Source organism: Haliaeetus albicilla, chromosome 12 (genome assembly GCF_947461875.1).
Source record: "Haliaeetus albicilla chromosome 12, bHalAlb1.1, whole genome shotgun sequence".
NCBI lineage: Eukaryota > Metazoa > Chordata > Aves > Accipitriformes > Accipitridae > Haliaeetus > Haliaeetus albicilla.
In genome coordinates this window covers 5,525,406-5,553,401 of record NC_091494.1, presented here as the reverse complement: position 1 = coordinate 5,553,401, position 27,996 = coordinate 5,525,406, and the positions used below count along the sequence as shown (strand labels likewise).

Genomic DNA, 27,996 nt, shown 5'->3' with positions numbered 1-27,996 from the left:
CATGGACTCACGTGTGTCGTTTCAGGCTCAAATCCCTTTTTAATTACAGGAGGAGAGCTGCAGGCCTGCTTCCAAATGTATTGTTTCTGAGTCCAGCTGTACTATATGTTCTGTTTCCATTCCTCTTACTCCATTTATGTAATTTAAATACCTCTCTAGAGCTGTTGCTCTTCATCTGCGGTGAGCAATACAATAAATATGAGGAGAAAAAAAAAATGTTTAAAAAAAAAAAATAAAGTACCTCCAGCAAATGGGGTAAGGATAATGAAATAGAGAAGAAAAGTGAGCACCGAAGTCCATGTCTGCGGTATTGAGAATTCATCCTCTCACGTAAAAGTCTTTGCTGGAAAGAATTAAGAACTGAAGCAAGGGAGAAAAAAAAAAAAACCCTCTGCCTGAATATTTTCCTGTATTTTGTTCTTGTTGAAAGAAGGTGTGAATCTCGCGCGCAGTGTTCGCTGGCTGGGTTTTTAGCAACATTAGAGTTTCCTCCTCTGGTTTACTTCACTGCGGTGCAGCTGTCCTACTTGAATGCTGCTTTCATTTTTGTTTTGTCCAGGAATATGTGAAACATGAGAAGTAAAAGCTGAATGAGAAGTTTTATGCAGTTGTTGTAGTCTAATGAATGGCCCCAGCGCGAGATCTCCAGTGCTAAATACGAACCATTTTCAATTGCATGCAAAACTCATTTAAAAACAGTCTAAAAGTAGCTCAGTGTCTGATATTTGTGCTTCAAGCTGTGTGGTGGAGAGATTGCAATCTTCTCTCTTGGGTTGCGTTTATTTTTAGTAAACATGAAATCCTTGAGAGAATATATCTTCTTTCAAGAAAAAAAAAATAATTGAAATTAAAACCTGCAGACAGGGACTTAAAGTGTTTTAGGTGCAGTTTTTTCTGTGTTGTAAGTTATTTTTACTTAAGCATGGACTATCCTCTGTACCAAGAAAGGTTTGGTGTGGGTTTTTTTTTTTTTTTTTTGTAAGACTGGATCAGCTTTCTTTTCTGCTGTTTAGGTTTTCCAGGAGCATTAATCTACATACTTTTCTTTCAGGTATGCTCTTCAGGAGGTGGAGGGGACAAGTATTCAAAAAACTCGAACAATTTTCCTTAGGTGAAGGATCATTACAGGTTCAGATGCTGCTATTATTAGTAAGACTCCTGCCAGCTGCAGTTTAATTTTCTAAATGTATAAATGTTGAAATTCCTGATAGTTATGAAAGTATGTGGGTTTTTTGTGCTTCGGGGAGCTGTAGCTCTGAGCTGCCAGGATAATACTTAGTGAACAGCTACTGGTGAATTTGAAGATGAGAACTTCAGCCTCAGCTGGTAATGCTAATTAATCATCAAAAATGCAACTGTTTTGGTTTCTAAGCTCCATGCAACAGAAAAGCTATGTGGGGTGCAAAATAATTGTAAAGCTGCAAAGTCAAGTGTGAAAGTTGAGCAGAAAATAGTGAGTTAGGGACCTGGTGCACACCAGTATCGTGCTTTGTAGACCTTTGGGTGCTTCTCCTGGTGGGCACCTTCTTCAGGAAACGGCCTCTTGAGATGGGTAGTCTTGGAACTTTAGAGGTGGGAGAAGAAAAATGGAAGGAAACAAAGCTCAAAACTAACCAAAAAAATTCCTCTGGTTTAGTTTTAGATCGTTGCATTATGCTGTAATATCATCCTTATGTGAAGACCAAGACAGAAGATGCCATGCTGGCATGGAGGACATGGGTCAGGCCAGGTTAGACCTGCAGGCTTTGAGATCACCCCATGTGTTCTTGCTGGCGTCGCTGAGTACTGCTGCTTCGTTCTGCACCTTCCAGTGCTCAGCAGCTCTGCAAATCCAGACTAAACTGGTTTTGGGGGATTTTTGGAATTGTTTTGGGTTTTTTGTTGCTGTTTTGGTTTTTTGTTTGTTTGTTTTCTTTTCTTTTCTTTTTTTCCTGAAGTACCTAAAAATAACCGCAACTCTGGTCACCTGGTAGGAATAGTTATATGTTGCAGAGGCAAGTAAGGAAGTAAATTTTCGTTGGTGGCATTTGTTTGCTGATAAGACTATTTTTTTTTTAAATACTTTTCCTTTCCTCATTCTCTACATGCCTTCTAATTTCTCAAGAAACAAGGTGTGGGTCCTTCTGGTGCCTTAGTGCAGAACTGAATTATTCTCTGCGTTTCATGTGTGTGCTGAGATACACAGCAGTGCAAGTCCTAGGTAGGTGAATTTAGTGTGGACAGCTGTGCAACTGTATATTATTTTGAGGAAAACAAGTATTTTGCTCATGTTACAAAGTATGCCCAAGGGATTAGTGTTGCAGGTGAAATTTTCATTTGAGTTAGCTGCGTCATTCCCTGTAACATGCCTGAAAATGGTGAAGACGCATTTGCTCTTGCTTTTTTTCTTTTTTAATTTTATTTTTGTCCTGAAGCAGTTAATGCTGCAGCATATGTTGATTTTGAGGCAAAAACAATACAAGGCAGTTGCTGTGGTCTGCAGGGTGTGGCTCAGAAAGGTCTTGTTTCTGATTCCCTTTGCTAGGCTGAGCTGGAAAGGGCTAATTATAGAGACAAACTGGGGAAGGAAGAGAACGGGGTCAATTAGAGCATCCAGCACAGTTTCCTTTAAATTAGTGGTTGGGCTGGATAGATTAAAAAAAAAACAAAAAACAAAACCAATGAAGAGGCATGGAGTGAGATTTCAAATGCTCTGGTGTGGAGCAAGGTCAGCAGCTACAGCAGATGTTTTGCAGTTTCAGTTTGATTTAAGTAAAGAATATGTTGAATTAGTAGTTTTATTACCAGAATTGCCAAATTGAACTGAAAAGACAGAGGACCTATTACTACTGTTTTTCCTCTTTAATATGTTTTTGAATAGCAGTAGGATGTGATAGTGAATGAAGCAAAGAAATGCTTTACACCCAACCATTGACTAAAATGGGTTTTCTGTGATAAAGGGATTGTGTGATAATTTGAAGTCTTTAATACTCAAGATCTTATATTTTCAGAAAAAGACTACTTTGCCCCCTGCATTTTATGTAAATGTAAAATAGATCAATTCTGAACATGTTTTGTCCCTAGTTGGAGAGCAAACTGGGGCTAAACTTCTTTTTCTTGAGGCTGTCTTATGTGTTTAAAAGTTTTGGGTTTTTTGTTTGGTTTTTTTTAATGGATTTATGTACGAACTAACTCAGTTTAGAGGACACAGTATTTAAAGAGGTCATGCCGAAGCAGTACAAGCTCTTGGCTCATAGCTCTACAGGTGTGGAAAGCAATAAACCCCTATGCCAACTGGCATTCATGCAAATCAGTTAAAAAAAAAAAAAAAGCTTTCATGGTGCTTTTACTAGATGATCCTTTCAGTCTCTTAACACCCCCTTGTCTCCGTTTTTTTCCTTTTAGGAAAAAAAAGTTGGTTGGTAGACCCTCCCTGTTTCTGCTGTGTATTTTTGCTTCTCCTTTGCCGAACCGCCTGCCTGGCAGCATGCAATTACTGAGAATTGCTGTGCAGAAATGGAGATGGCAGAGCAGGGAGAAAAATCCCAAGTTTCGTTGGTGCTTTTCAATCCAGATTGGCAAGTTCCTTCTGCTGGTGGCATGACTCATCCCGGGCTTCCTCGCTGGAGGCCACTTCTGGCAGGGCATCAAAAGAACAGCCCATGCTTTCAAACCGGAGCTGAACCAGGACCTTCCTTGAAGGCTGTTTTTCTGGTCCTGGGATCTCTCGTTGCACCGAAGATGGTGAGATGTGCCCAAATCTCAAGGAAATTCGTGGTAAACTCGATTAATTCATCCTGAGGGTGAGAAGGGTTTCTCCTTGCTGCTTTGAGCAAGACATGTGCTTGTCCAGAGGGTCTTGCCCAGCTGTGGATGGGTTGGAAAAGGCCCTTTGAGATCAATGGTACAATCAGCAGAACAGTTTTTTCACATTTTAGTTTCTTTTGTAGAGCTGATATGTAGGGTTTTAGTGTGTCAGTTAGGAAATTCTTAGGCTAGGAAGGGAATTTTTAGTTTTATTTTTCCTGATGGTATAGGTAGAGGTGCGCTTTGGTCAGGGCTGTGATGCCAGCAGAGATTCCTGTCCTCCTCTCCTTCATTCTCCTGGTAAAACTAACATAAATGCTTCTCCCTTATTTTTGCTTAAATCAAGTTAGCTTTAAACTTTTGAAAGAGTAATTTTTTTTCATAAACTTATTTATTCAGAGCAAGGAGTGTGAGCAGTTTCACCAAGAGGAGTTTAGGATGGTGCCCCCAGCAGGGAAAGACACAGCTGGACCTAGGAGAGGACATCGATCTGCAGGATATGTCACCAGTGACTTGATGCAAGAACCTCCTCGTTGTGAGCTCTACTCTTGTTTTCAGGAATTTTTTTTTTCAACTGAAATGCATTGTCAATGTTTTGTAGGTTTCTAATACTATTTTATAAATGGTTTACAGTATTATATAGTATTTTTAGGCTTATTCTACTTGTTTATTGTATTGCCTGTGTGCCCTAGTTACAACCCTGGGTCTCTTGCAGAAGTTGCAAACATCTTCATCGTTTGAGCTGGATCCATAGGGTCAACCAAGGAGGGCGACAAAAAACTATAGGGGTCTTGGCACACCTATAGCTTTGGCTGTGGGATATTTGTTTTGTAGGTGTCGTGTAAGGGAGAGAAAAGCTTGAGAGAATATGAAAAGGATGTATAAATATTTAGAGCCTGCCTCTTTCAAATGTGTGATGGGAGAGTCTTGGAAAATCATGAAAGTGGTGGGTGGTTTTTTTTTGTTTTTTTTTTTCCTTAATGGGTTGGAAATGGAGATTGGCATCCTGAGCTGGCAGAGGAGTCAACCTCTTGATAGTGATCTTAAGTTATACATGAGGAAGAGCCTTAGAGATACAGATAAAAAATGCAAAGTTAATTCAGTAAGGATGTATTAGGATGTAAGAGAAAAGCAACGCGGTTGCATAAAAATAATTATTTTTGCTCCAACGTCCTGGCAGGTTGGGGCAGGGTGAGATTGCCTTTCCCCCGATCAGCGGGAAGCTGCTCCACCAGCTGAGAGAAGTGCCCAAGAAGGGAGTTTTACACCCCCCCCCTCCCCCCCGTCTCTATTGGATTTAGCCCCCTCAATTTTTATTTAGACAGTGACGTTTTAAATACCGTATCACTCTGTTTCCTCTTTTGCTGCCACATCGCATACACATTTCTTTCCTTTGTCCACTTCTTGGTTATTTCACACGTGTTAGAGTCCGCAGCACAGAGCTGTTATGGTTTTCATATCACCTCCTTATTCTGCATCTCTATTGTGCAATCCCTGGAGTTTTGGAGGGCTGCTATAATACTTAAAAGTATATTTAAGCAATTTTTTCTTATGTTTTTCATCTGGTGTTGATGCATTGGTCTGTGCATTCCCTCCTCTCTTTTTGTTGCACAATGTTTTATGAAAATTTAGGACATTTTAAAACCAAGGTTCCTACTTTTTTTTTTTTTTGAAGCCATCAAAGCGTCACATTTTTATTTCAGATTGTTTCCTGCAGAGTGCCAAGTTGATTTTTCACGTGTCTCTCATCTGTCAGCACAGCTGTTGAGTGAGTGAAATTTCACTGCATTGCCAAGTTCTTTTTTGCTATTCAGTTTTTGAATTAGTCGTTTAGGTAAGAGCACTTACTTGTAAGATATTCCGATTGTGAGGTGCTCGGTATATCTTGCAACTAAGTTGTCTCTGTTTCCAGTTAAGATTTTAGATGGTCACCTTTAGGTAGTTACACGTGAACACTGTACCTGAGTGCAAAGTGGCTTTCTGTAGTCAAGTGTGCTGAAGAAGGTAATTCTTTGTTAGGTCTGTGTTAATGATTTTAATAGTTGTATTTAATTTTGCATGGGTTTAGATTTCTGATCATGCTTAGTGCTGTGAACAATTTTGTTGTTTTTTTTTCCTGTCCTACAGTATGCTTAGCCTAGTCAAGATGTTATACCCAGCTTGAATTTTCTCCATTTCCTATGATGCTCGGTTAACCCTCTTTTCAGGAAATTAGTGGCTTCCTGCAGACTATTTGTAGTTGGCCAAGAGAAGCGAGGTGATGTCTATGCAATGAAATATGATGAAGTGTTTGGGAAGATTAGTTTGGCGGTACCTGGGTGGGTTTTTTTTTGTTTGTTTAAGGCATTGTCGAGGTGAAAACCAGCAGCAGTGGCACTTGCATTCATCTTATTTACTGGTGTTTGAAGAATATCTGATGCTATTGTCTGTTCCTTCATACGTGAAATCTAATCTCTGCTTGAATTAGCCTTTATAATAAGGGTCTTGCTTGATAAGCGAGTAGACAAATATTAGGGCATTGCCACCAAGGGCTTTATCCTTCACAGAGATAAAGCGGTTGAGCTTGAACGTAGGTTATTTATGCACAGAAAACAGACTTATCAGCGTTACTGAATTACCCCTATTGCAGAGAGCGGGCACTCCTGCCCCTGAACAAAGCTGGATTTAGGTAGATGGCTTCTTCCCTATCACAGAAAATATTTTTCCCATTTTTCCGTGTGGATGGCATTTCTGGTGCTGCCTACGGTGTGCATGCAGAAAATGTATAAAGAATCTGGTGTCTGTGGGCAGCTCCTGCGTCAGCCCAGGGCTTCCAGCGCTGTGGCTGAAATATGTGCAGCCTGTTCCCTCAGTGCCTACATGTCCAGTGACCTGGCGAGGAGGAGGAGGATGACGATGGGGCCCAGAAGCAGATTGTTGCCATTGCAAATAAAACCACTTGTCTGTCCCACTCTGGAGTGGAGGGGTCCTGGAGGCCGAGCATCTTCTTCTGTGGAACGTAATGAGCAAGTTGAGCTGCACCGAGTCTCAAAGCTTGAGCGACATATGGTATTGGTGTCGGAAGGTGGCTGGTGTTGTGGGGCTGGTGGCTGTTACTTATTTACTTCTGTTCAGGCTTGGACAGTGTAGGCATGAGGGAAGATAAAAATCATGTTAAATGAGGTATTTCTAAAGTGTCTTATTACTTTGCAGAGTGCTAGAGGTTGTGACGTGGATCTTTTGGCTTTTTCAGGGGAAAGTGGGGAGAGAAAATTGCTTCCAGAGGTGATTCTGCAGCTGATAAGAGAAGTAGTGCTAGGGTAGAGATGGCAGGCATTATAGACAGAGGAGGTTTCTTCCTGTCCTTATGCAAAATTCTTGTCGCAGCTTTGTTTTATGGGAGAATCCTTTGCAAAATAATACCAGGACACCCGTTGGAGAGCACCCCCTTCTTAACTCTTGCAAAGCATAGCAGGCAAGCCCATGAAATGGCTGTGCTCAAGATGAATATGAAAAAACTTTGAAGTTCATCACATTGTGGAAGATCAAGTAAACCGTTCTCACTTCATCATATTTCTATATGAACTCATTAGCTAACCTTCTCTGCTTTATATTTCTCCTAATTCATATTTTAAATGCCCTAGTGCCACCATTTGGTGGCTTTGATAGTCATCTGCTTTCATCATTCTTTGCATTGGTGTATCATGGTGCTTTGTTTTGCTCTGGTTGTGGTGCAGAGCGAAGGGACCTGCAAAACCTTCGGGAGGTAAGGGGGTACTGAAAGAGATGGGAGTGTGATGTAGCAGAGACTGTAGTTTGACAAAATCAGTAACCAGATCAGCATGTTGGAGTCAAGTTGCATGATATACAAAGTAGTCATCAACTTAGGTAATTTTGGTGGAGGTAATTCAAAATTCAGTTTGAACGGATCCTAAAATTATCCATATATGAATTTTGAAAGCTTCTGTGTGTCTGGGTCTTGCTTGGTTTTCCCCTCATCTGTGCTTCTGCAGATGTTTGCCAGCAGAACTCATGGGACTAAACTTCCTAACATCTTCTGGTTGGTCTTGATCTAGTAATCTTCTGCCTGTGTTGTCCACCTTAAAACTGAACTGGTGACCAGAGTTCTTAGGCATGGAGAAGACAGACAAACTGATGCATGCTTTCTTTCCTTTGGAAATTTCTCCAAATCTCTGTATTGGTTGCTTTGTAGGCCTCTCAACCTAACAGGATTTCTGGTGGTTGGTGTGATGGGCCTCCACTTGACTCATTTGGGGGGAGTCAACCCCTTTTCTACCTGCCTGATCCAAAGTCAGAGTCCCACTGTGGGCATGTTCAGATAGAGTTTTGGCCAGTTGCTCGTACTGTTGGCACATGAAACGTAAAAAATACTTACCATCCCTAGAAATGTTTTCAGTTGACTAGTTGACTGGCTCCATGGTAAGCCCATCTCAGTTTTGGCTTTCCTCATTTTCAGTCACAGAGAGCAATGGCCAGATGATCCCAGGGAAGGAGCACAGTGGAGGATGTTACCTCCTGTGCAGGAACATGCTGTCCCCCTTCATTTAATTGGCTTGATCCAGTGCTTCTCATCTGCTTCAGTGAAAAACCAGCTGGTTTCCCTAGTGAAGATTGACACACTTTCACCCAAAAAACCCCAAACTTGGCAAACTAGTAAGGGTCAACCTGAAACAAGATGTCATCCATTGCATACTTGCATGGAGGGCTGTGGCAAGGACCTGCTGGGATCCAGATTATTTATTTATAAAAACAAATTAGAATCGTGTTTTCCATGGCTGCTCGTCAAAGAAGCCTTTTTGATTTATGTTCTTGCATCTTTTGCATCTGAGATGAAAACCAGCATGGCTAAATGATGAGGTTCAGGGTGATATGAGCCAAACAGATGCACTTCAGAAAATGAAACTTCAATCTTGGATTTACTTAGCTCATTTCCTACTGTCATTACATTATCTGGATGATGAATGTGCTTTAGTTGTGTGATCCTACACTGAATATATTTTTAAACATTTTTTTCACGCTCCCTTCTGTTGATCTCATCACATAGCCAAGTTAATAGATTTAAGGCAGTTTCATTTCCATACCATATGTTCTCTAAGGCGTTTTGGATAATTATGCTTATATATTTTACTTTACCATATGATGCCAATATGTACTCTGTTTTTCAGGTAACAGAGGTAGGCATATGTGTTCTCAGAGAAGCTCTGAGATCACTTGTGTTTTCTGAAGGTGCCATCTCCCGTTGTCTTTTTGAGGAGCCAAGAAGGATGACACCTTGGGCGTGAGGACAAGGAGATCATGCAGTCACTCTGGAAGTGCTTATTACGCTTGTTTAACCCACCAGCCCGTTAGTGGGATGTTTCCTTGAAGAGCAACTCCTAACCCATTATTTCTGTAACATTAATTATTGGGGAAGGTAGGAGTTCCTGCGGTAGCTGTAAGTATTGCAGTGAATTTAAAGGATTGAGGCAAAGCAGGATCTTTCCTGCCTAAATCGCCATAGCTAACTGTAAATGTAAATTATAAAACTGAATGATGTACTCAGAGAAAGCTCTGTCTCTTTTGGGAAGGATATGATTTTTTTTCCTACCTAACAAATAGTGATGGGTGCCTGAAGAATAAACTCAGCTGCAGTTACAAACTGCTGCTGAGACCTCACCGATTTACCTAAATCACTGGAGCAATGTACTAAAGTTGACAAATTTAACAGCATCTGGATGGTACTAAATAAGTTGAAACTTTCCTTCTTTAAACAAATATAGTAGTTTCTTTCAAGTGGTTTGTGTTAGAGGTGAACAGGTTGTCCTTAAACTAAAGATGTGACTGAACTTTGGAGGAAAAAAATACTCAGTTGGATTATTTGGTAACTTTAGACTGGGAAATTTCCTCTTCCTTGTGCATGCTTCCCTAGGGTTTGGTTTTTTTAAAATAAAATTTCTTTTTTTTTATGATGAATGGAGCCTGATTGAATTCAAACCGGAATGCCAGTATGGTTTTTTTTATTGTTTCGCAAAGTTGGTATTTGCTCAGTTAAATTTTAACTTGACAAAGTAGTGCAGAGAGAACACTTATTTTCCCATAGCAGACTCATTTTTACTGCTTTTGTAGAAATTAATGTCCTTTAATATAAATGATGAACTTATGGTATTAGTAGAGAAGAAACCTTGTAATCTTATGAAAATACAGCTGCTAATAATTTGCATTAGAAAATTAATTGAGCAATTAAAAGGAGCTTGGTATAGAATCACTGGGAGTGACTTTGTTCTATCAAATCTATTGTTGTATTTTAGGTTATTGAAGCTGAAACCTCTATCCAGTTGATTTCAGGACTGTGGCTGGGATCTAAGTGATACAGGAATAAAGGTGATAAGGGAGACTGCCAAGGAGGGATGTGAATGAGTTAGATGATAAAATCGGGGAATCCCGTTAGTGGTAGTGGTTTGGAAGATGGACTTGTAGGAGGTACCTTCCTCATGAAAACCGGAGAGCCTGGGGTGACTTTTGATGCAGGGGGAATCCCAAAACAGCAGGTTGTGGAGTGTGAGGATGAAAAATTTGGTCTTGTGTTTCCCTCTTCATTAAAAAAAAAAAAAAAAAATCCCCAAACCTCTGTTTCAGAGAAACATGTTTAAAAAAAGGCAACAACAAAAAGTCCTCATTCTTTTAAAAATTGTCTTTCAAACCTGATCATTCTTTAAAGGTTAGGGTTAAGGATATTTAAGTCAAATTGATGAGGAATTTCACTGCAGGCTTGATTGGAAAGGCTCAAGGAAAGTGGAGAAACCATGAGGCTCAAGTGTAAAGTCAATGAGGACCACCAAGAATACAACTGGGTTCCCATGTGTCTGTCAGACCCGAAATACTAACAGCTTAAAAAAACATGGATGCCCTTTGGTGTCCAGGAAAATTTAGATTACTTTCTGCCTGCAGCCAAGGCATAGATAAGGATAATAATTCTAAGCTGGTTAAAATGCATTTTTCTGTAGAAAGTGACTTTGGGGCTGAGGATGGAAAGATAGGATAAGATAGGAAACAAGTTTTCTATCCTGCAAAATCAGCTAAATCTTGGGTTTCTGATCCAAATCGTGGTCTGTGATTCCTGTGCACACAATATAGGTGCACTTGGCATATTACGGACAGCATTTTATGGGGAGAACGACATGAGGACAGGACCATTATGAACAGAAATAAGAACTTTTCCTATCATCTTATGTCTCAAAAAAACCTCAAACCCCACAGTGTGTAAATGTCAGTGACAATAAAGAAATAGGGAGATCTATTTTGGTCCTCTCTGAACAAGGCACGTTGGTTAGCAGTAACTTGCCATTCATCTGATCAACTAAGATGAGTCCTAAAAACCTTTCTGTGCAAGATCAATGTGTCTCATAATTTCATTTTTAGCGCATTTTTAATTTTTACTTAGTGTATTTTTAAATTTGCAGGAGTAACGCACCTGTACCTTCTTCTGACTATGTTTGTGCTGGCAGCTAATCTTTGGGAGCTCTTAGGATATTGGACAAGCACTGTGTCTTCGTGTGCTTGATGAGAGCTGAGAGGTAGCATCTGCTGTAGGACAGACCCATTATCGCTGCAGGGCGTTGGCAGAGAAGATGGTTTCTTGTATGTTATGGCCCCGGGCAGCTGCCTGTTGTGGCCAGCGCCACTGTCCTAATGTTTCTAATTCTGCCGGTGAAATGGAGTGCAAGTAATTGCAAAAACCAATAGGTTAAATCTTCTGATTTTTTTTTTTATTATTTTGTTTTATTGCTGGACCCCCTCTTCATCCCTCACTCCCTGTTTCATAATGACCTTGCTTTGCCTCCAGCGAGAAAATTGAACTAATTCTGTTGACTTGTCTTTTTAAATACTCGTTATTGGATTTACCTGGCCTCTTTTTCTGATGTGGAGAGTTGTGCTGGCCTTGTGCCAGCTGAATAATTTGTAGTGATCTGAAAGTGTTCGGTTCAAATGGTTTACGGTTCCCCTCGCCTAACTTCTGCTTTAAATAAAATGATTCTTGTGAAACTTCCAGGTATGTTGATTCAGTTGGGCAGATGAGCATTTTGAAGTAAATCATTGAGTACGAAAAAGGTAGAAAGATGCATGCACAAGACTGAAAATATTTCAGCTGAAATATTTTCAATGTTGCTGAATATGAATAAAAAATATAATAACTTGACCAAAGTAAATGGTGTAGCTTTTTTAGGTAGGATCTTGGAAGGTGTTTTTGTACTGAGGTCTGGTGACTTTAGGGAGAGGTTTGTGATCTTGCCTCATATTTTAAAGTGGCAAAAAGTATGGTTTCTCTTTTATGACTGATGTTTGATTCTTGTAAATCAGGTTCTAGTATCGGGGAAAATGCCGTATATTTTCTAGGTGATGATGTGCATGTGGAAAACCATCTAGATCTGGGTATCGTGGAGTGCCTGTAGTTCCCATCTCAGTTGTCCTTCATGTAAATAAAAGGTAGAAATGAAACCAGCTATGTTATCTGAGCCTGTTCGACTACAATCAGCATTGCATTTCAGTTTCTTCAGATAACACACGGCTGACCTTGGCTGTGTCCTGTCCCCTTCCAAGGGCAGGGGTGCCAGCCTCGCGTTGTGTTTTGTCTTGAATACAGGTCCTGCTGTGTGTCTGCTCCAGGGTGCAAGGTTGGGGAGGTATGCTGGGATGGAGAGATGCACAGTGGTCCTTGCTTCATTTTGGGTGGACTCATGGTCTTAGTAAAGCCTACTGTGTGCTTATGTTTCTCATCACTATACACTGATGTTCAGTATACCTGATAGAATATTATGAGTTGGGGCAGCATTTTGGAAACTGTCATCTGCCTGTGGAAATAATTTGTTTATAGGGGTCGGATCAAATGAAAGCTCCCCTACAGAAACAGGTCAATGTTATGAGGACTTTGCTTGCTGTAACAAGTCCTTCTCCCAGGACATTTGGAGATAGAAAAGAAGGCATAGAAATCGTTTCAAGCTTATGGAAGCGATTTGGTTGCTCTCTAATTTAAAAGTTATCATAATAATTAAAAAAAAGCTTAAAGAAACTTAAGGATTGTGTTTATAATAAATTCTTCACTGCAGATTTGTTAAATGCAGAATTGTCTTTTTCTGTTACTGATGGCATCTTTATACTAGCAAAGAAAGTATCTAAAATATACTGCTAATGTTCTTTACAAAGGAGGAGGCTTAAAACCCATGTGTACTACAGTTTTTGGAGGGATGGCTGTATTTCATCTCCTGTGTCAGGTGGCACTGATGGTTTTCCATACTGAGGTATGGGGAATGCTGTATGTTTTGTAGGGGGGAGGTGCCACTGCTTCCCCTTGAATGTGGAAAAGAAAAATTGGGAGAGACAGACTGGCACGTGGTAGAAAGTAAAAGGTGAGAGGGCCGGATGACTTTCTCTGGGAATAACCCTGTAACTGAAGCTAATAGTCCTTGAATACTTAGAAGAATCACCTTAGAAATGTTCAAACCCAATATATCCTAGGGGAGGCTTTAGATTTATAGCAGGTTTCAAAGAAAATGAATATACGAGGTGGAAGAGAGATTTTTCTCATATTGCATTTGGCAGCCCCTTTCAGGATAAGCGTGATTATCCGCTGACTGCAATTAGGGCAAATGCTGTCACTGGAGCTGCTTTGTGAGCTGCCCTGCGGTAAATGCACAAACAGATGTTGAAGAAGCAGTTTTGCAGACCTGGCTTAAAAGAGCTTCTCTTTCTCCCCATGCTGTTTCTACTTGGGATGTGGAATTATCTCTGAGATGTTTAATACTTTGGTGCTGCAATCTCTGTCATCTAATTTCTTAAACCGTCTGAGGATGCTTGACCTCTGTCGGTGCAGACTGCCTGAGCTGTATGCTCAAGGACTGTTTGTTTTCCATTTGTTTTAATCTTTCCTTTTTGTGGATGGACCAGGTCAGAATTTCTTTTCTGTAGTGGTGCTCTATCCTAATGAAAAATCATGCCTGCCAGTGGACTAAAGTGGGAAGATCACCCCCCACCTCTTTCTGGATGGAAAAATAGTCCCTCTAAAGACAAGGAAGGACACATGGAAGTATGAGACACTCTGAATGGAAAAGAAAAAGCAAATACATTGTGCTAGTTTGAATTGAATATGCTCAGTTTTAATTTGTGCCCACTGAAGCATTGAAATCATTCCACTGCCAGTCTTGTGAATATTTCTATTTTTGCTGCTTGATCTCCAAAGAAACGAGATCTTCAACCTCCAGACAAGATGTTTTTTTTCAGAGAATATAATGAGATTCAGGCTGTTACCTCAATCAGCTTAATTCTTACCTTATTGGACTAATACAGTGACTTTTAAAAAAAAATTATTTTCCAGAATGTGCTTTTGAATTTTTTTTTGGTCAACAGCTACATTCCTCTGCTACCCTATTTTGTGTCTAGCTCTAGCTTGGCCGGTTAAGGTGGCAGCTGTTACCCAAGTGCAAGAATGAAATTGTGATCTGAGCTGCTATGTTGTGTTCTAGCTTTTGCCCAAAGCTGGGAAGATTCAAATGAAACACAAAGTCCATGTATGTCTTTGTTTCCTGAATGTCATCTTGATCCTTGTCTGTAGGTGCTGCTTGTCTTGCTTCATGTTGGGTGGCCGTGTGGAGTTACCTGCTTGGCAGGTTTGGAAATCAGTCTGCTTTCTTCCTAATCCTTATCAGTGAGGTACAATTAGCAGAAGGTGTATGAACCCTCATAAACCAGCTTTAAATAACCCAGAGGATATCAGAGGCGCCCTAAAATACATGTTTATTACGGCAGTGTGCTGTGTCACAGCATCTGCTGTAGGTCCTTGAGCATTTACTGTTTGTCTCATTTTAAAAAGGTCAGTTATGGTATCCCTAATCAATGCATCGATTCCCTGGTACCAGTCACTGAACATTGCTGAATTTCTGCAGACTTCAGTCAGCACATTGGCTTCATCAAGAAAAGCAATAACTTGATAACCTTAAGGAGAAGCTGAATTTAGCTCAACCAGGGCTTGTAGTTCCCATAGACCCATTAAAAGATCCAGTCCTCGCTTGGTCAAGCGTTTGTCTTTTATACATGTTGTGTTTGGATGCTAGCACTGATCTCTTGCTGGCTATCCATAGCACTGTGAAAACAAACACCACGCACACATAGGAATTTCTCCTTTCGCTGCTATTTTTTTTTAAATAAAGTGGTCTTTTCTATGATATTCCAATGCTTGTTTTAGCCAAGCAAATAAAAAGTGGGTCTTGGTAACAGTACCTCCCATCTTGCAGAGGATAGCAACCTAGTTATTAGTCTCTCACATTCATTTTTCAAAATGCAGCTTGACTTCTGCCCGTATTTTTGCTCCTAGATGAGCAGTGGAGGTAGAAACTTTCTCCATGTTGCCATACTGCGCCTCTGTTTATTAAAACGATCTCTAATTTCCCAAAATAACCTTGTCTCCATAGTCTGTCCAGTTCTTGCCTTCCCTATTAAAAATGTTGAGAGTGATGTCAGGATAGCATTTCATTTTCTTAGTCCTTCGCGTGAGATGCACAGCTTATTTTGGATATATCATGAACAATTAAAGTAGCCATTGATTGCAGCTCTGTGTCCGCATGAGAGCTGCAGCTACAGAATTCAGAAACAAGATAAAAATTTGGGAAAAAATAAGATTTGCATAGGAAGCTTGGCCTCTGTTAGGGCTAACTAGACAAAAAGACAAGCTGCAGCATGGAGATTCACGCTAAAAGTACTAACCATGCTAACAGTGGTGGAATATATATAACATATATAATGCTGGTGGTATTTCAAATAAGCTGTCCCTTTAGTTTTAGAATAGGAATATTAATTAGTGAAATATCAGCCTTGAAATATTTTGATGACATGCGTTATTAAATACTTAGATAGCTCTCCCTCTTTTTTTTCTGCTTCTCTTTTTCATATGAATGCTTTCAAAGAATTACAAAGCTTGTGTTTTCAGGCAGCTGACAATAACTATTTTTAGTGAAGCTGTCATCTATAATTCAAGGGATTTTTCAGTACTTCTTGGATTGTAAGAAGGCTTTTGTTTTTGGTTTCATGTCCTGATGCATTCAGAACATTCTTCTTCGAGTTTAAAAGCCACTCTTGTGTTGTGGCACTTACCTGACAGCTTAATTTTGAGATTGAATATATAGTTTTGTGGTTAGTTTAAATGCAACATCCTATTTGTGCCCTTGCTTGTAAATTACCGTGATCTGTGGGATGAATATTTTTTATAAGTATGACCTTCAGAGGAAAAATACTTCCCCCCCCTCCAAACTAGTTGCTGGAAGTCTTGTTTAAAATATGACTCATCCTGTTTGGTGTTTGTGTTGTTAATTTTTGGTTTTCTTTTTTTTTTTTCTTTTTTTTTTTTTCTCCTTTGTAAGGTAACTAAGCAGATCTGGCAGTACAGTTTTAATATTCTTTGATCTTTGATGACATGTTTCTAAATGCTTTAAGATCTATTCTTTGTGCTAGTTAGGCTATACAGAGAATGTATAGGCTGCTACCAGCTATGCATTGGCTTGCAGTCTGTGGATAACAGGATTGGGTACCTGGCACCTGCGTGGACTGGGGAGCAGAAGGATGCTTTCAGGTTGGCGCTACAAGCTTTTGCATAGTTCTGCACTGAAAAGAAACACTAATTTTGTAGGATATTTAAGTGCTCAGTTTAAAGGAGTGGAAGCTACCTCTATGGTCTGGCTATACAGATCAAATTGCTAAAATATATAGCTAAAGTGATGCACTAAGCTGTTTCGTGTGCTGAACTTAGAGAGGAAACAGATAACATGTGGCATCATCTCTTACTTAACATGAACCTAAATCTAGCCATGAGCAGCTGCTTTTTTTTCTGACGAGGCTGCAGTTATTGCTGCTGAGCGCTGACTTTCATTTATTGCAGAAAAGATGATTCTCTTTGGGGAAATGATTTCATCGGCAGATGGAAAACGGGAAGGAGGCACAAGCAGAAGTGACAAACTGGAGGACAGAGCTCGCACGTGTTTTGCAATTAGTTGAGGGTCGCCTTCATTTAAAGAGGATTTTAAAATAACAAGGAGGGGCTTGTGTGGAAGTCTTGGCGATTTGTGTTTCAGAAATAAGAGTATAGCAGAAGAAACCATGGCTGGCAGATGCCAGCAGCTGCAGGGTTGGTGCGCACGGTACTGTAAGAATATCGACTTCCCAAAATAACTTTATTCCTATTCAGATGCTTGAGAAAAGCTGAATTGTAGCGTTGCTTAAAGAATACGAGACAGAGTAGAAAAATTGGAGAATTAGCTATTTAAACTTCGTTCATTAAAAGGTATGCTTTACCTAAAATATTTAAAAATGGTATTTGGCTTCTGACCAGCCAGAGTTGCTTTTTATTGTTCATTTTATTCTTGAGGAGTGTATATCCTATCAGTAAGAAAGTTGGAAAAGCCTTTTTGGCAGAAGAGAAAGCTCAGGTTTTTGTGTTGAAGGGTCACTGGGAGCAGGCAGGTAATAATTTTTGTGAAATGTAATGAAATGGCATTGGTAACACTGGAAATTTTTATTTGAAATGGATTGTTTGCCAAAAAGAGTTTTCTGTGAAAAGGCTTTAAAAATCATCCCTTTCTTGCTATTGGTTGCAGTCCATAATCCTCCATAAAATGAGGAAAGAGAGAATATAATTAACGACATTATTATATCTTCTCCTAGCACTATTGCACTTAAATTTGACTTTGTACCTAAGCTGTATTAACATCTTCCAGGTAACTTCAAAACTCTTAAGACTACAGGAAAAACATGAAATTATCAAGGTATTATTTGGTATTATTCCAAAATAATGTGATGACATTCAGTTAATGTAAATTGGCCCTAATTTTTTTTTTTTTTTTTTTTAGGGAAATACAGCAGAGGTATTTTCACTTCCAGGGTGGTTTAATGTTTATTTTGATGCATGCATGGGCTCCATGATAAGTAAGACTAAAAAGCATTGGTTTGTCTCGGCTTGTGCTGGAAGTGGGTTGAGTTTCACGAGGAAGGAGGCCTCCATGGCGAGAATCTGCTGAATGATATGGTTCTCTAACCCAACGAGATCCTTTCAAAAGGATCAATGTGCTGATATACTGATATATAAAAGTATTTCAATTGAGATATATATATCTCAATATATATTGATATATCAGTATTCAGAATACTCTTACATTACAATGAAATTGCAATGTGAGAAATTATTTCTTGATAGCATATAAAAATGGAATTCTATTCAATAAGCTGCCATTTATTTCTCTTAATCTTCGGAAATTTTCTAGTGCAGCAATACAGTGGCATTTAGGTGCTAGTGCAATATATTTGTGTAATACTTACTAGTTCTGGAAAGGCAATTATCTTTTTGCTTAGCTATTATTTCATGTGTGATGCTTGTTGAAGCTGTAAGTGTTACTGGAGTGCTGCGCTGCATCCTTCAACGTGCACTCTTTTCGGCTTGGCAGTAGTCAGGTTTCTCTTACGGCCGGTGCCTGCAGGGCTGGATTGGGAGGGGAAGGATGGCTTTTTTTCCCTGGGTTTTGTTCTCTGAAGCTCTTGAGCTCTTCTAGGATAGAAGCTTCTTGTCCTTAACACTGGTGTAAGTCCTGGGCTCTGGAAAAGGTATTTTCTGCATCTGTTTTGGGGCTGGTGAGATGCTCCTCAGTGTGAACTCCTGTAGTCCTTGGCAGTGTCTCTCTGCTCTAACACTTCATATCATTCATTTTTAACAGGTTCAGAAAGATTTTTATTGTAAACACTGGTTTTTTTCAGGCTATATATGTGAAATTTTTGGCTGCAAACAAAAATATAAATAGTTATGCATGTGCTTCATGAGATAATAGGAAGATCTCGTGTCCATTTACGGTTTATACAGCTGTCTCCCTGCTAGCTGGCTCTTCTCTGAGCTTGTATTAATGTGGTATTTGACAGTGATCTATGCTTTTGGGATATCAACTCCAGATTCATTTCCAGAGGCTGAACTGCTCTATGTACACCTGTAAGGAGCAAATCCAACCGGCAAAGCTGGAAAATCGGATATTTTGGCTGTTCACATGAACAGAATTGCTGTATTCATGAGGGATGCTCTGTTAGACGATGATGCTTGAGCCCAGAGTTAATCTGGTAAAACTTGAAGGTGCTGTAGATGCAATTTTGCCACTTATTTATAAATGACAAATTTGTCTTGGTGTTTGGAAAACAGTTGTCATGCCTCTGGCCAGCAACTACTTCATTAGTCATTAGAAGAAGCAAAGCAAGCTATAACAGTGTCGTCCCCCTCAAAGTCTCTGAACACTTGGGATACACAAAGCACTTCCTTAGTTTCTGGCTTTTCGTTAGTCCTTGCCATTCAGTTTACAGTTCTCATTAGCCATGTAGGGAATATGAGATCAGCAAGTTTAACTTAAACAAGTGCCACCCTTGCAGCCTGAGAGAGGATTCAGCAATTTCCTTTGATTTGTTTTTAATTTTTTTTTTCTGTTTGGTTGGGGGGGGTTGTTTGTTTCTGGCAAAAAAAGCGAAGGGAGTAGCTGGAGGACATGGTGCTTGATATGGGCTTCATTACCAGTCCTTGTTTGTCAGAATGAAGCTTTTAATGATGCTGTGTTTTTTGCTAAGTACCCTGCATTTCTTGCTTCCTTGCTTACTCTGATGACGTATCATCAATGAATCTCCAGGACATGGAGAGAATTAACTTCCAAGCACCGACTGTTCAGTGAGTACCATGAAAAAAGCTGATTATTTTAATACTTTAACACCACTGCTGCTCTTTGTGTAGAGTGCATATTTTGGGAGACCAGTAGCGCTTCCAGAAATCAAGATGCAGTGACTCAAATCAGGAGCTCAAGAAAGAGGAACAGTCCAGGGCAAGATGTTTGCACCATTTTTTTTGGGTCTCCCAGCATCACGCAGAAATGCTGTGATGGAAGTGAAGATGGAAATCACTTCTTCTATTCAGTTGCCTCAATAGCAAGACCTCACTAAGCCTTCCTGTAGTCCCTTTTTTTATTTTCACTTTTTTTTTTTGCCCTCATCAATGCCAATGGTAGCATCTCCAGCCAGTGAGGCAGGAATCCTGCAGACAAGAGCTTTGTTCATCGCATATCCCTGATTTAATTCCTCGGATGTCGATTCATTCTCTGCACAGAAGGTGCTTTGACCTTACGGGGAAGAGTAAGTGATTGTGTTATTATTCACATCCTAATTCAGTTCCTTGTTTGTCAGAACTGTTTGCAGTGGCTTCTAGGGGTAATACGTTTTGCAACAGCTTTTCCTGTAATTTTTTTTTTAGTGGTTTTTTTTTTTTTTTTTTTTCTTCTTCCCAATTTCCTTTTGTCTCAGCTAAAAGGTCTGGTAGAAGCTGACAGATATCCACATGAGATGCATCAGCAAGAGTGTGATGAATGGGTAGCAGCATCCTTGCCTGTCTTCCAGCTGCTGGAAGAGGAGGAGCCATTGAGCAGTTGTCACATGGCAGGGGAATAGCAAAACCTCAAGACGTGGGGTAATTCCAGGCTCTGGAAGAGATTTTCATCTATTGAGGTGCTTTATGTATCCATGGGCTTCTTAACTAGCAAGAAATGTAAAATTAAAATAGGAGTAAACAGACCCCAGCTCTGAAAGAGAAGACAACCTCCAGTGCACAGCAAGAAGCTTCCACGTAACAAGCTGAAACGCAAGTCTCATCCTCTAGTATAGAAGTGAATAGACAAGAAGCTGATAGAGTTGCTTCAAGTGCTGAATAAAAATGAAAAATACAGGAAAAAATAGCCTGATATGACTTTTCTCAATTTTTCAAGCCACAGGAGAAGCTGGTGAACTTGGGAACAACTTAGAAAAAGCTTGCAACCTATTTTAGGTTACACTTAGTGTGGGCAACTATACATCTTTGGGAATAATTTAAATAGTTTGAGCTGTGTATTCACAACTTCTTTTATATTCTGGGAATCCTCATCAGAAGCTGAGTAGACATCTCTGGCTGTACAGGCATGACAGTGTGGGATCAGCCCTACTTGCAGAAATACTCCCCCCTGCCAGAGGCATGGTGGTAAACACTGGCCAAGTGTGGTTTATCCTTTTATTATGACTCTTGACAGTAACAGCAAAACCCAATTTACAAATCTGACTTGGATTGGGGATCTCAGGAAGGTTTATCTGAAAAATCATTTGGGTTTGCAGGAAGTGAAGGAACACCAGATTTTTAGGTTCACCTACGTTTGCTTTGAACTCTGAGCAAAATGAAGCAGATTTAGCAAGGGAGAAGAATTCTTGATTACAGAATTGGGACCAAATGGAAAATTTTAAGGGGAGAGGAAAGAAACCACCAAAGCAGTAAAATGTGTAGTTGGGATGCTACTGCCATTGCATGGTTGTCCTCGCTGTCACAGGAGATGGGTGGTTTGGTGCCTGCAGGGGTTGCCTTTCAGTTGTGTATTGGCACCCCGTTGCGCCAGGTCCAACAGGGACTCCTAGCGCTGCCAAGCATCTGCAAGTGTGTCTCTGCTCCTGCTTTTGTTTTTTGTTCTAATTTAGGTCATCTCACTACATTGGCATCTCGCTTTGGTGCTTCAGTCCAAATAAACTACTCTGATATTTATCCAAAAGACCTTTCTTCTGTATACGGGCAATCTTGGAGTGCCGATGGTTTTTGGGTTTTTTTTCCCCCCATCCAAGCTTATCATTGCTTTTGAAGAAGTAAATTTGAATTGCAATTATCACAGGAAGGTTGGACTAGGTGACCTTTTAAAGGTTTCTTACAACTCAAACCATTCTATGATCACTATAACACAAATCTCACTTTTCCTGCATTAGAGGTTTCATTCTTTTGGGCAAAACTAATTTTATAGAAATTTTGCATGCAATTTTACTGCAAAACAGTCCCCTTTGCATCTTCTGCCTTCCCAATAAAGGGGACCCATTTATGGGTTCATAAATCTGCATTTAGGTAGCACCACCTCCTGCACTTGCACCACAAGGTTCTTTCAGACAGACTGACGTAGATGATTAAGCAACGATAATGACGTTTCTCTCCCATCAGCAACAGTGGGGAGAGAGAAATATGGTGAGCGCAGAAGGGGGAAAGAAGATAAGAAGGAGAGAATTAAGCATTATATAGATGATCAAATGAACTGACATGTAAAACTGTGCAATAATAACCAAGATGTTGAGCATCTACATGGGCTTTTCTGCCTGTCTAGGATGTGGTAGTTTTTACAGCATCAGCTGTCACACGCGTCAGTCTGGCATCAGTTTTGATGTCATGGGGGTGTTATTTTGGGTACCAGTGGCACAAGGCTATTTGCTGCTGCAGAGGAGAAATTCGGAGAGCTCTTGTGCTGATATATTCATATTGAGCAGTGAAGTGTGTTTAAATGGGCCGTTTCTTTATCATATTTTTTTAAGTTTATCTATTTCAGGAATTTCTGCCCCACATGGTATGCGTTTTGACATACCAGTGGATGGTTAAATCCAGACTGTCTTGAGCAACTGAGCCTGTTATGATTGCCTGAGGATTAGGAACGGGAAGAAGGCTTCACTATTTTCATAGTCCCTTGTCTGGGTTATGGGATGTTATAATAAAACCAAGTGAACTTTGCTTCCAGAATTGCCCCTTTAGCAGCCTCACTGCTGACACTAATCTCTATTTTTTCCAAATCATCCATTATTTGGCAAACTCTGTCCATGATTTCAGGCTTTAGCTGTCACAGATTATTTATGACGGGTACTGATGCTTCCAGTGGATGGTTTATTTTGGATTTTTGCCACACGTTGCTTACGCTGTCCCTGAAAATGAAAATACTGAGATTGGTCTTTCTGAATGGAAAAAAAAGAAATGGCATGACTGAAAGCCTCCATTTCAGATACCTTTCTGAAGGTAATTGGAGCATCCTCATTTGTTTGATATCGCTTACAGAATATCACTTGCTAAAAAATGCAGCCCCAATGCAAGGGCGGTCACTATATGCAGTCATATATATGTTTAATTTGAGAAAGCGCATTTGCTACCAATGTTTACGTATATTGAACTGTGGTCAACTAGTAAAAGATTGCAAAGTAAACCACTATGTACAAGTTTAGTGTATGCACAAAGCCTAGTTGACAGCCATAATCTTAGTATGCTTTTTCTGTCAACCTGCTGGTAATCAGATTATTATTGCGATTTTTATAAAGGCCTAACCTCATGTTTGTTTGGAGATCATGCTTTTTACATTGCAAATAGAATTATGTTATGATCGTAAAGTTGAGCAAAATCAGCGTGCAGGGGTCAATTTGAGTAAGAATCTTCATTCAGATGTAGAAAATGGAAAAGGATACAGCAAATATTAGGCTGAAAGTATATTGGCTTAAAACATCATAAATTCTTCCTTTTACAGGCATGCATAGTCCATAAATTTTGGCCAGAGCATTCACAGGAGTTTGCAATTATTTCTGACCTCTGAGGTCTGATGTATCCTCTGGGTTTCCCTCTCCTGTGGGATCAGCATCCCATTACTGCTGCCTTCATCCTTGCCAAAGCCAGTACATGAGTGAAGCAGCTGAACGATAGCTTGGTGGTAAAGTCAGGTCATCTTATAATCTGCCACTTGGGTACAGAGACAAGCATCCCCTTTCATTACGACACTAACTTTTCTTTTCCATAAGCCTATATAAATGACTTGGATGTAGCATCATATTCTCATTTAAATGTAAGCACGTAGCAATGCAAAATGCCTTTAATTAAAATAGTGCATAGAGCAAGTATTAGTGGGTTGCAAAATACTTACTCTGTTTTGCTCTTTTCGTGTTCCTATTTAATTTTTTCTATCCAAATGCAAAAATATTGTTAGTTTTAAAAGTCATGTAAAAGCTAATTCAACAGCCTGCTTGAACAGTTGTCATTAGAAGAGCCTTTCTCCCTGACATATGCTAATTACCTAATTACACATATTTCATTGCAATATTTTCTCCAAAATACTTTGGAAACTGACTGTCTGCAAGAGGCGTGTTTGATGTTGAGCAGAGCCAGGCTCATGTGCATCAGTGGTTGGGAGACCACAAGCAATTATCTTCATTAACGTTTCTTTGACCCAACGTAATACTCCAAGACATGTTTAGCGTTAATAAAAGCAAATCCTGTGGCACGCCTCCTGTGATTTATAAGGCTCAAATTAACACTTTTTTGCTTTCTGACCTTGCTAAATTTCTTAGTCATTAGTGGAAGCTTCTGGTGTTTGAGTGGTTTTGGGGGGGACTTGGCTCTTCTGCGTTCTTAGAGTTACTGGGGCTTTTAACATCTCCATGGGGTTCATGCTTGGCTTGCAATTCTGCTGGATTCAAGTTGTTTGGATGAAGAAGACACAGATCTTTGTTATTCTACCGAGTCTGTGCAGAATAAGCATCTATAGAGAAGTGAGGAAAGCTTTTGGGTAGGTTGGGTAGAGTGGCCTGATGCTTTACAGAGGATTTATTGAACTTGCACGTATTTGACAGGAGGGAGGAGGTAGAAGGGAAGGTTGGTTTGCTCAAGGTAACCAACTTAAAGCCCTGTTTGCAGTTCTCATGTGAGTCAGCAGTCTTTGATACACTCTGATAACTTGAATAAAAATAGCCAGCGCTCTTGTCATAAGCTTTGAAGTAAAATCTCGATGAGGAATTATCTAGTTTAAGTGTGGTAGTTTTTTTTTCCCTTCTTGAAGAAAAGCTGATGCTGGAGTCATAGAGCTAGACAAAGAAAGTCTAACCCAGCACTTAACTGACATCATCCCTGTTGCATCTGTGCCTATACTAAAGCTATAGGAAAGCAGCTGGAGCGCTTCCCAGTATATAATATATGTCCTGCTACCAAGCAATGAATCCCTGCCAGATGTATTTCACTGTGACATAATAATTTATTTGCTTTGAATAGCGTGTGGCTGGGGATAATATATTTAATGAAATATTGGAGCGAGAAACAATACAACATAAAATAATGCTTTTCATTTGAGGACCTCTGAAATTTTGTAGTAAATGAAACAAATCTCCAAGTCCCATACTTGCCTGGATGTAGATGATGAGGGTGGCTGTGCTTGGACTGAAGGTCTTGGATCTGGGTACTTGGGGAGGAGTGCAAGGACAGGACAACCACGTGAAATGCTTATTCTGACTACTCTTCCTGACATTGAATATCTGAAGCTTAGGAGCTCCCTAAACCTGACGTGGGTTTTGACCTCATGTTTTTGACCATTCTTGAGCATTTTGTTGATGCTGTCAGGGAACCGTCATAGTCATGAGGTCTTGCTCCTGTGGGGCAGTGCTCAAGGAAAAGCTCAACATTATATGTAACGTTAGGACGAGCATCATGTAAACTTTTATATGTATTGTGTCACCTGCCACTTCATTGCCCAGATGCTGGCTCTGAGGGTCCTCTGCATTTCTTTGTAGTTAACTTTGTCTTTATATTAGAATAACTCTTAACATCTTCGGGGGGAGTTTTGAGTTTGTTAGGACTAATTGGAGAACTGAGGACCACTAACTCTGGAACTGCTTTCATTTGGGGCTGGTGGTAGGGTGTTGTCATCTTGTAGTGATTAAGTTTGAGAAATTACCTGTGCATTTGATGTTTCAGTGCCAGAGATTTGTGTTCTGTGTTTTTTAAGCAGTACGAGAGAAATAAAAAGTGAGTTTGTATGAGTGAGTTGGCTGTAACACTTCATATCTGATGATATGTCCAATATGGACATCTCTGAAAAAGATTGACTTTGTGGGTGGAAGAGTGTTACTGTTTGAATCCCAGTGGGTTGAAAATCTCCTGGGCAGGAAGACAAAGGAGTTTATCTACTGTTCACCAGCACAGGACTGTGGGATAATGTCAATACAAGGGATAATAATGTCAATACAAGCTCCTCATCCCAGGAGTGTCGGAGCAAAGCATTGGGTGTATTAGCAGTATGCGCTCTTGGATGGGCGCTGCTGCAGGAGTCACGTGTCCCTTTACAATATGAGGGAACTTGGAGCTTGTGACCACTGATTTAAACTTGTGACTAGGCAAATTATTGTGTTTCAGGATTCATTTTGAACATTGCTCAGAAAGGCCTTTGAATTGACAAGAGGAAACGGCCTCCAGTTGCTCCAGGGGAGGTTTAGGTGGGATATTAGGAACAATTTCTTCACTGAGAGGGTTGTCAAGCATTGGAACAGGCTGCCCAGGGAAGTGGTGGAGTCACCATCCCTGGAGGTATTTAAAAGACATGTAGATGTGGCGCTTAGGGACATGGTTTAGTGGTGGACTTGGCAGTGTTAGGTTAATGATTGGACTCGATGATCTTAAAGGTCTTTTCCAACCTAAATGATTCGACGATTCTATCACAAAGGCAGCATTTTCCTTTTGGTTGGAGTATGCCTTTAAGGTGATATTTTAAGGTTTTGGTTTTTTTTTAAGTTAGCATTTTATGCAACTGTTCAGAATCTCAAAAGGTTTAGTTCTCCTAACAACATCTAGAAAATATGTAATTTAGATGTATGGGTAAGTTAGTGTCAGGAAGGTCAAGGGGTGTTTTCCAGAGTTATAGTTAGCTGAATGATGCTTTCCCTACGTTGGCATGAAGTATCCAAACATAGAAATAGAGGCACTAACTCTTAAATAAGTTATTTGGTAATATTAAGCAATAAAGCTGTAGCAACTTTTGACATGAGGAGAATGCCACTATTGATTCAGCAGGCTGTCTGGTATGTTGCTCACAAAATACTGATTTTATTCTCTGTAAAACACACTGAAAATCAGAGGGTCTTTTTGAATCTTTGCTGCTTCAGAGTCAGGGAAAAATTAGTAAAAGCTTGAGGTGCTGTGGGTAGTTATGTCTGAGTAGAGAGGAGCCTGAGGTCTGGGTAGTGTTTGTGTGTTAAATACCTTTATTTATTACAGCTTTGGTGTATGAAAACACTGCTGTCTTTTCAGATGTCGGTTGGGAATCATAATTTGCTTTCTTTAAGGCAATTGGTATCATCACTTGAGTTGCTTCATTGCATCTCATGGTGCACATCAATGTTTTTCAAGGACCCCTGCCAAGATAAAACACCTAACCTATTTTGTTTTGCCTTTTTTTTTTAGCATTGCTAACATGATGACCTGACAAGATATAGGACGGTCCTGACTATGCAGCGCAGGTACTGATGGGAAAGGATCCAATATGAGTGTAAATGATGTTGGAGGAAGACGACGCTTTGAGGATAGCGAGTACACGCTGCACATATACCCTGGGAGCATCGCAGAAGGGACTATCTACTGCCCCATCACCGCCAGGAAAACTTCCACGGCTGCCGAGGTGATTGATTCACTCATTAATAAACTTCAGCTCGAGAAAACAAAATGTTACGTCCTTGCCGAAGTGAAGGAGTTTGGTGGGGAGGAATGGATCCTCAACCCTACGGACTGCCCAGTCCAGCGCATGATGCTGTGGCCTCGCATGGCCCTGGAGAACCGCATCAGTGGCGAGGATTATCGCTTCCTCCTGCGAGAGAAGAACCTGGACGGCTCCATTCACTATGGGAGCCTCCAGTCCTGGCTGCGGGTGACAGAGGAGCGTCGCAGAATGGTGGAGCGTGGCTTCCTTCCCCAGCCGCAGCAGAAGGACTACGATGACTTGTGCAGCCTGCCAGACTTGAATGAGAAAACGCTCCTGGAAAATCTCAGAAACCGCTTCAAGCAAGAAAAAATCTACACCTATGTAGGCAGCATCCTCATTGTTATTAATCCATTCAAGTTTCTACCTATTTATAACCCCAAGTATGTCAAGATGTATGATAACCATCAGCTGGGAAAGCTGGAGCCCCATATTTATGCTGTGGCAGACGTGGCTTACCACGCCATGCTTCAGCGGAGGAAGAACCAGTGCATCGTGATTTCGGGAGAGAGCGGGTCGGGAAAGACACAGAGCACCAACTTTCTGATTCATCACCTCACTGCCCTCAGCCAGAAGGGATTTGCCAGTGGAGTAGAACAGATTATTCTTGGAGCTGGACCAGTGCTTGAGGTAAGATGAAAACTATAGTAGCGTGGAAACTTTTTAACGGTGGAAAAAAAACCCCTGCAAGTAGTTGGGGTTTTATTATGACACTAGTCTGGGGTTATCTGCTAAATGCTGATAATAAAGTTACAACAGTGTTAGCAATAACAGAAGGCTGTGTTTCTGCCTATGGAATACTACCTGCTTCAAAAAAAAGGAAGAATATGAGTACAGCAAATGGCTTTCTGACAAATTT

General features: G+C 40.3%; 1 protein-coding gene across 10 annotated transcripts in view; it reads left to right on the top strand.

Moving 5' to 3' along the window:
• Nucleotides 1-27,996, top strand: part of MYO9A (myosin IXA) — a 191,585-nt gene that overhangs the window by 8,114 nt on the left and 155,475 nt on the right. For 9 of the 10 annotated variants that reach the window (XM_069797731.1, XM_069797732.1, XM_069797734.1 and 6 more), the window contains exon 2: nt 26,846-27,767. In XM_069797731.1, the coding sequence (XP_069653832.1) occupies nt 26,925-27,767 (843 nt within the window). In that variant the 5' untranslated portion in view covers nt 26,846-26,924. Of the gene's footprint in view, nt 1-4,196; nt 4,322-26,845; nt 27,768-27,996 lie in introns of those variants that run through there. The other variant, XM_069797725.1, reaches the window with a different exon arrangement.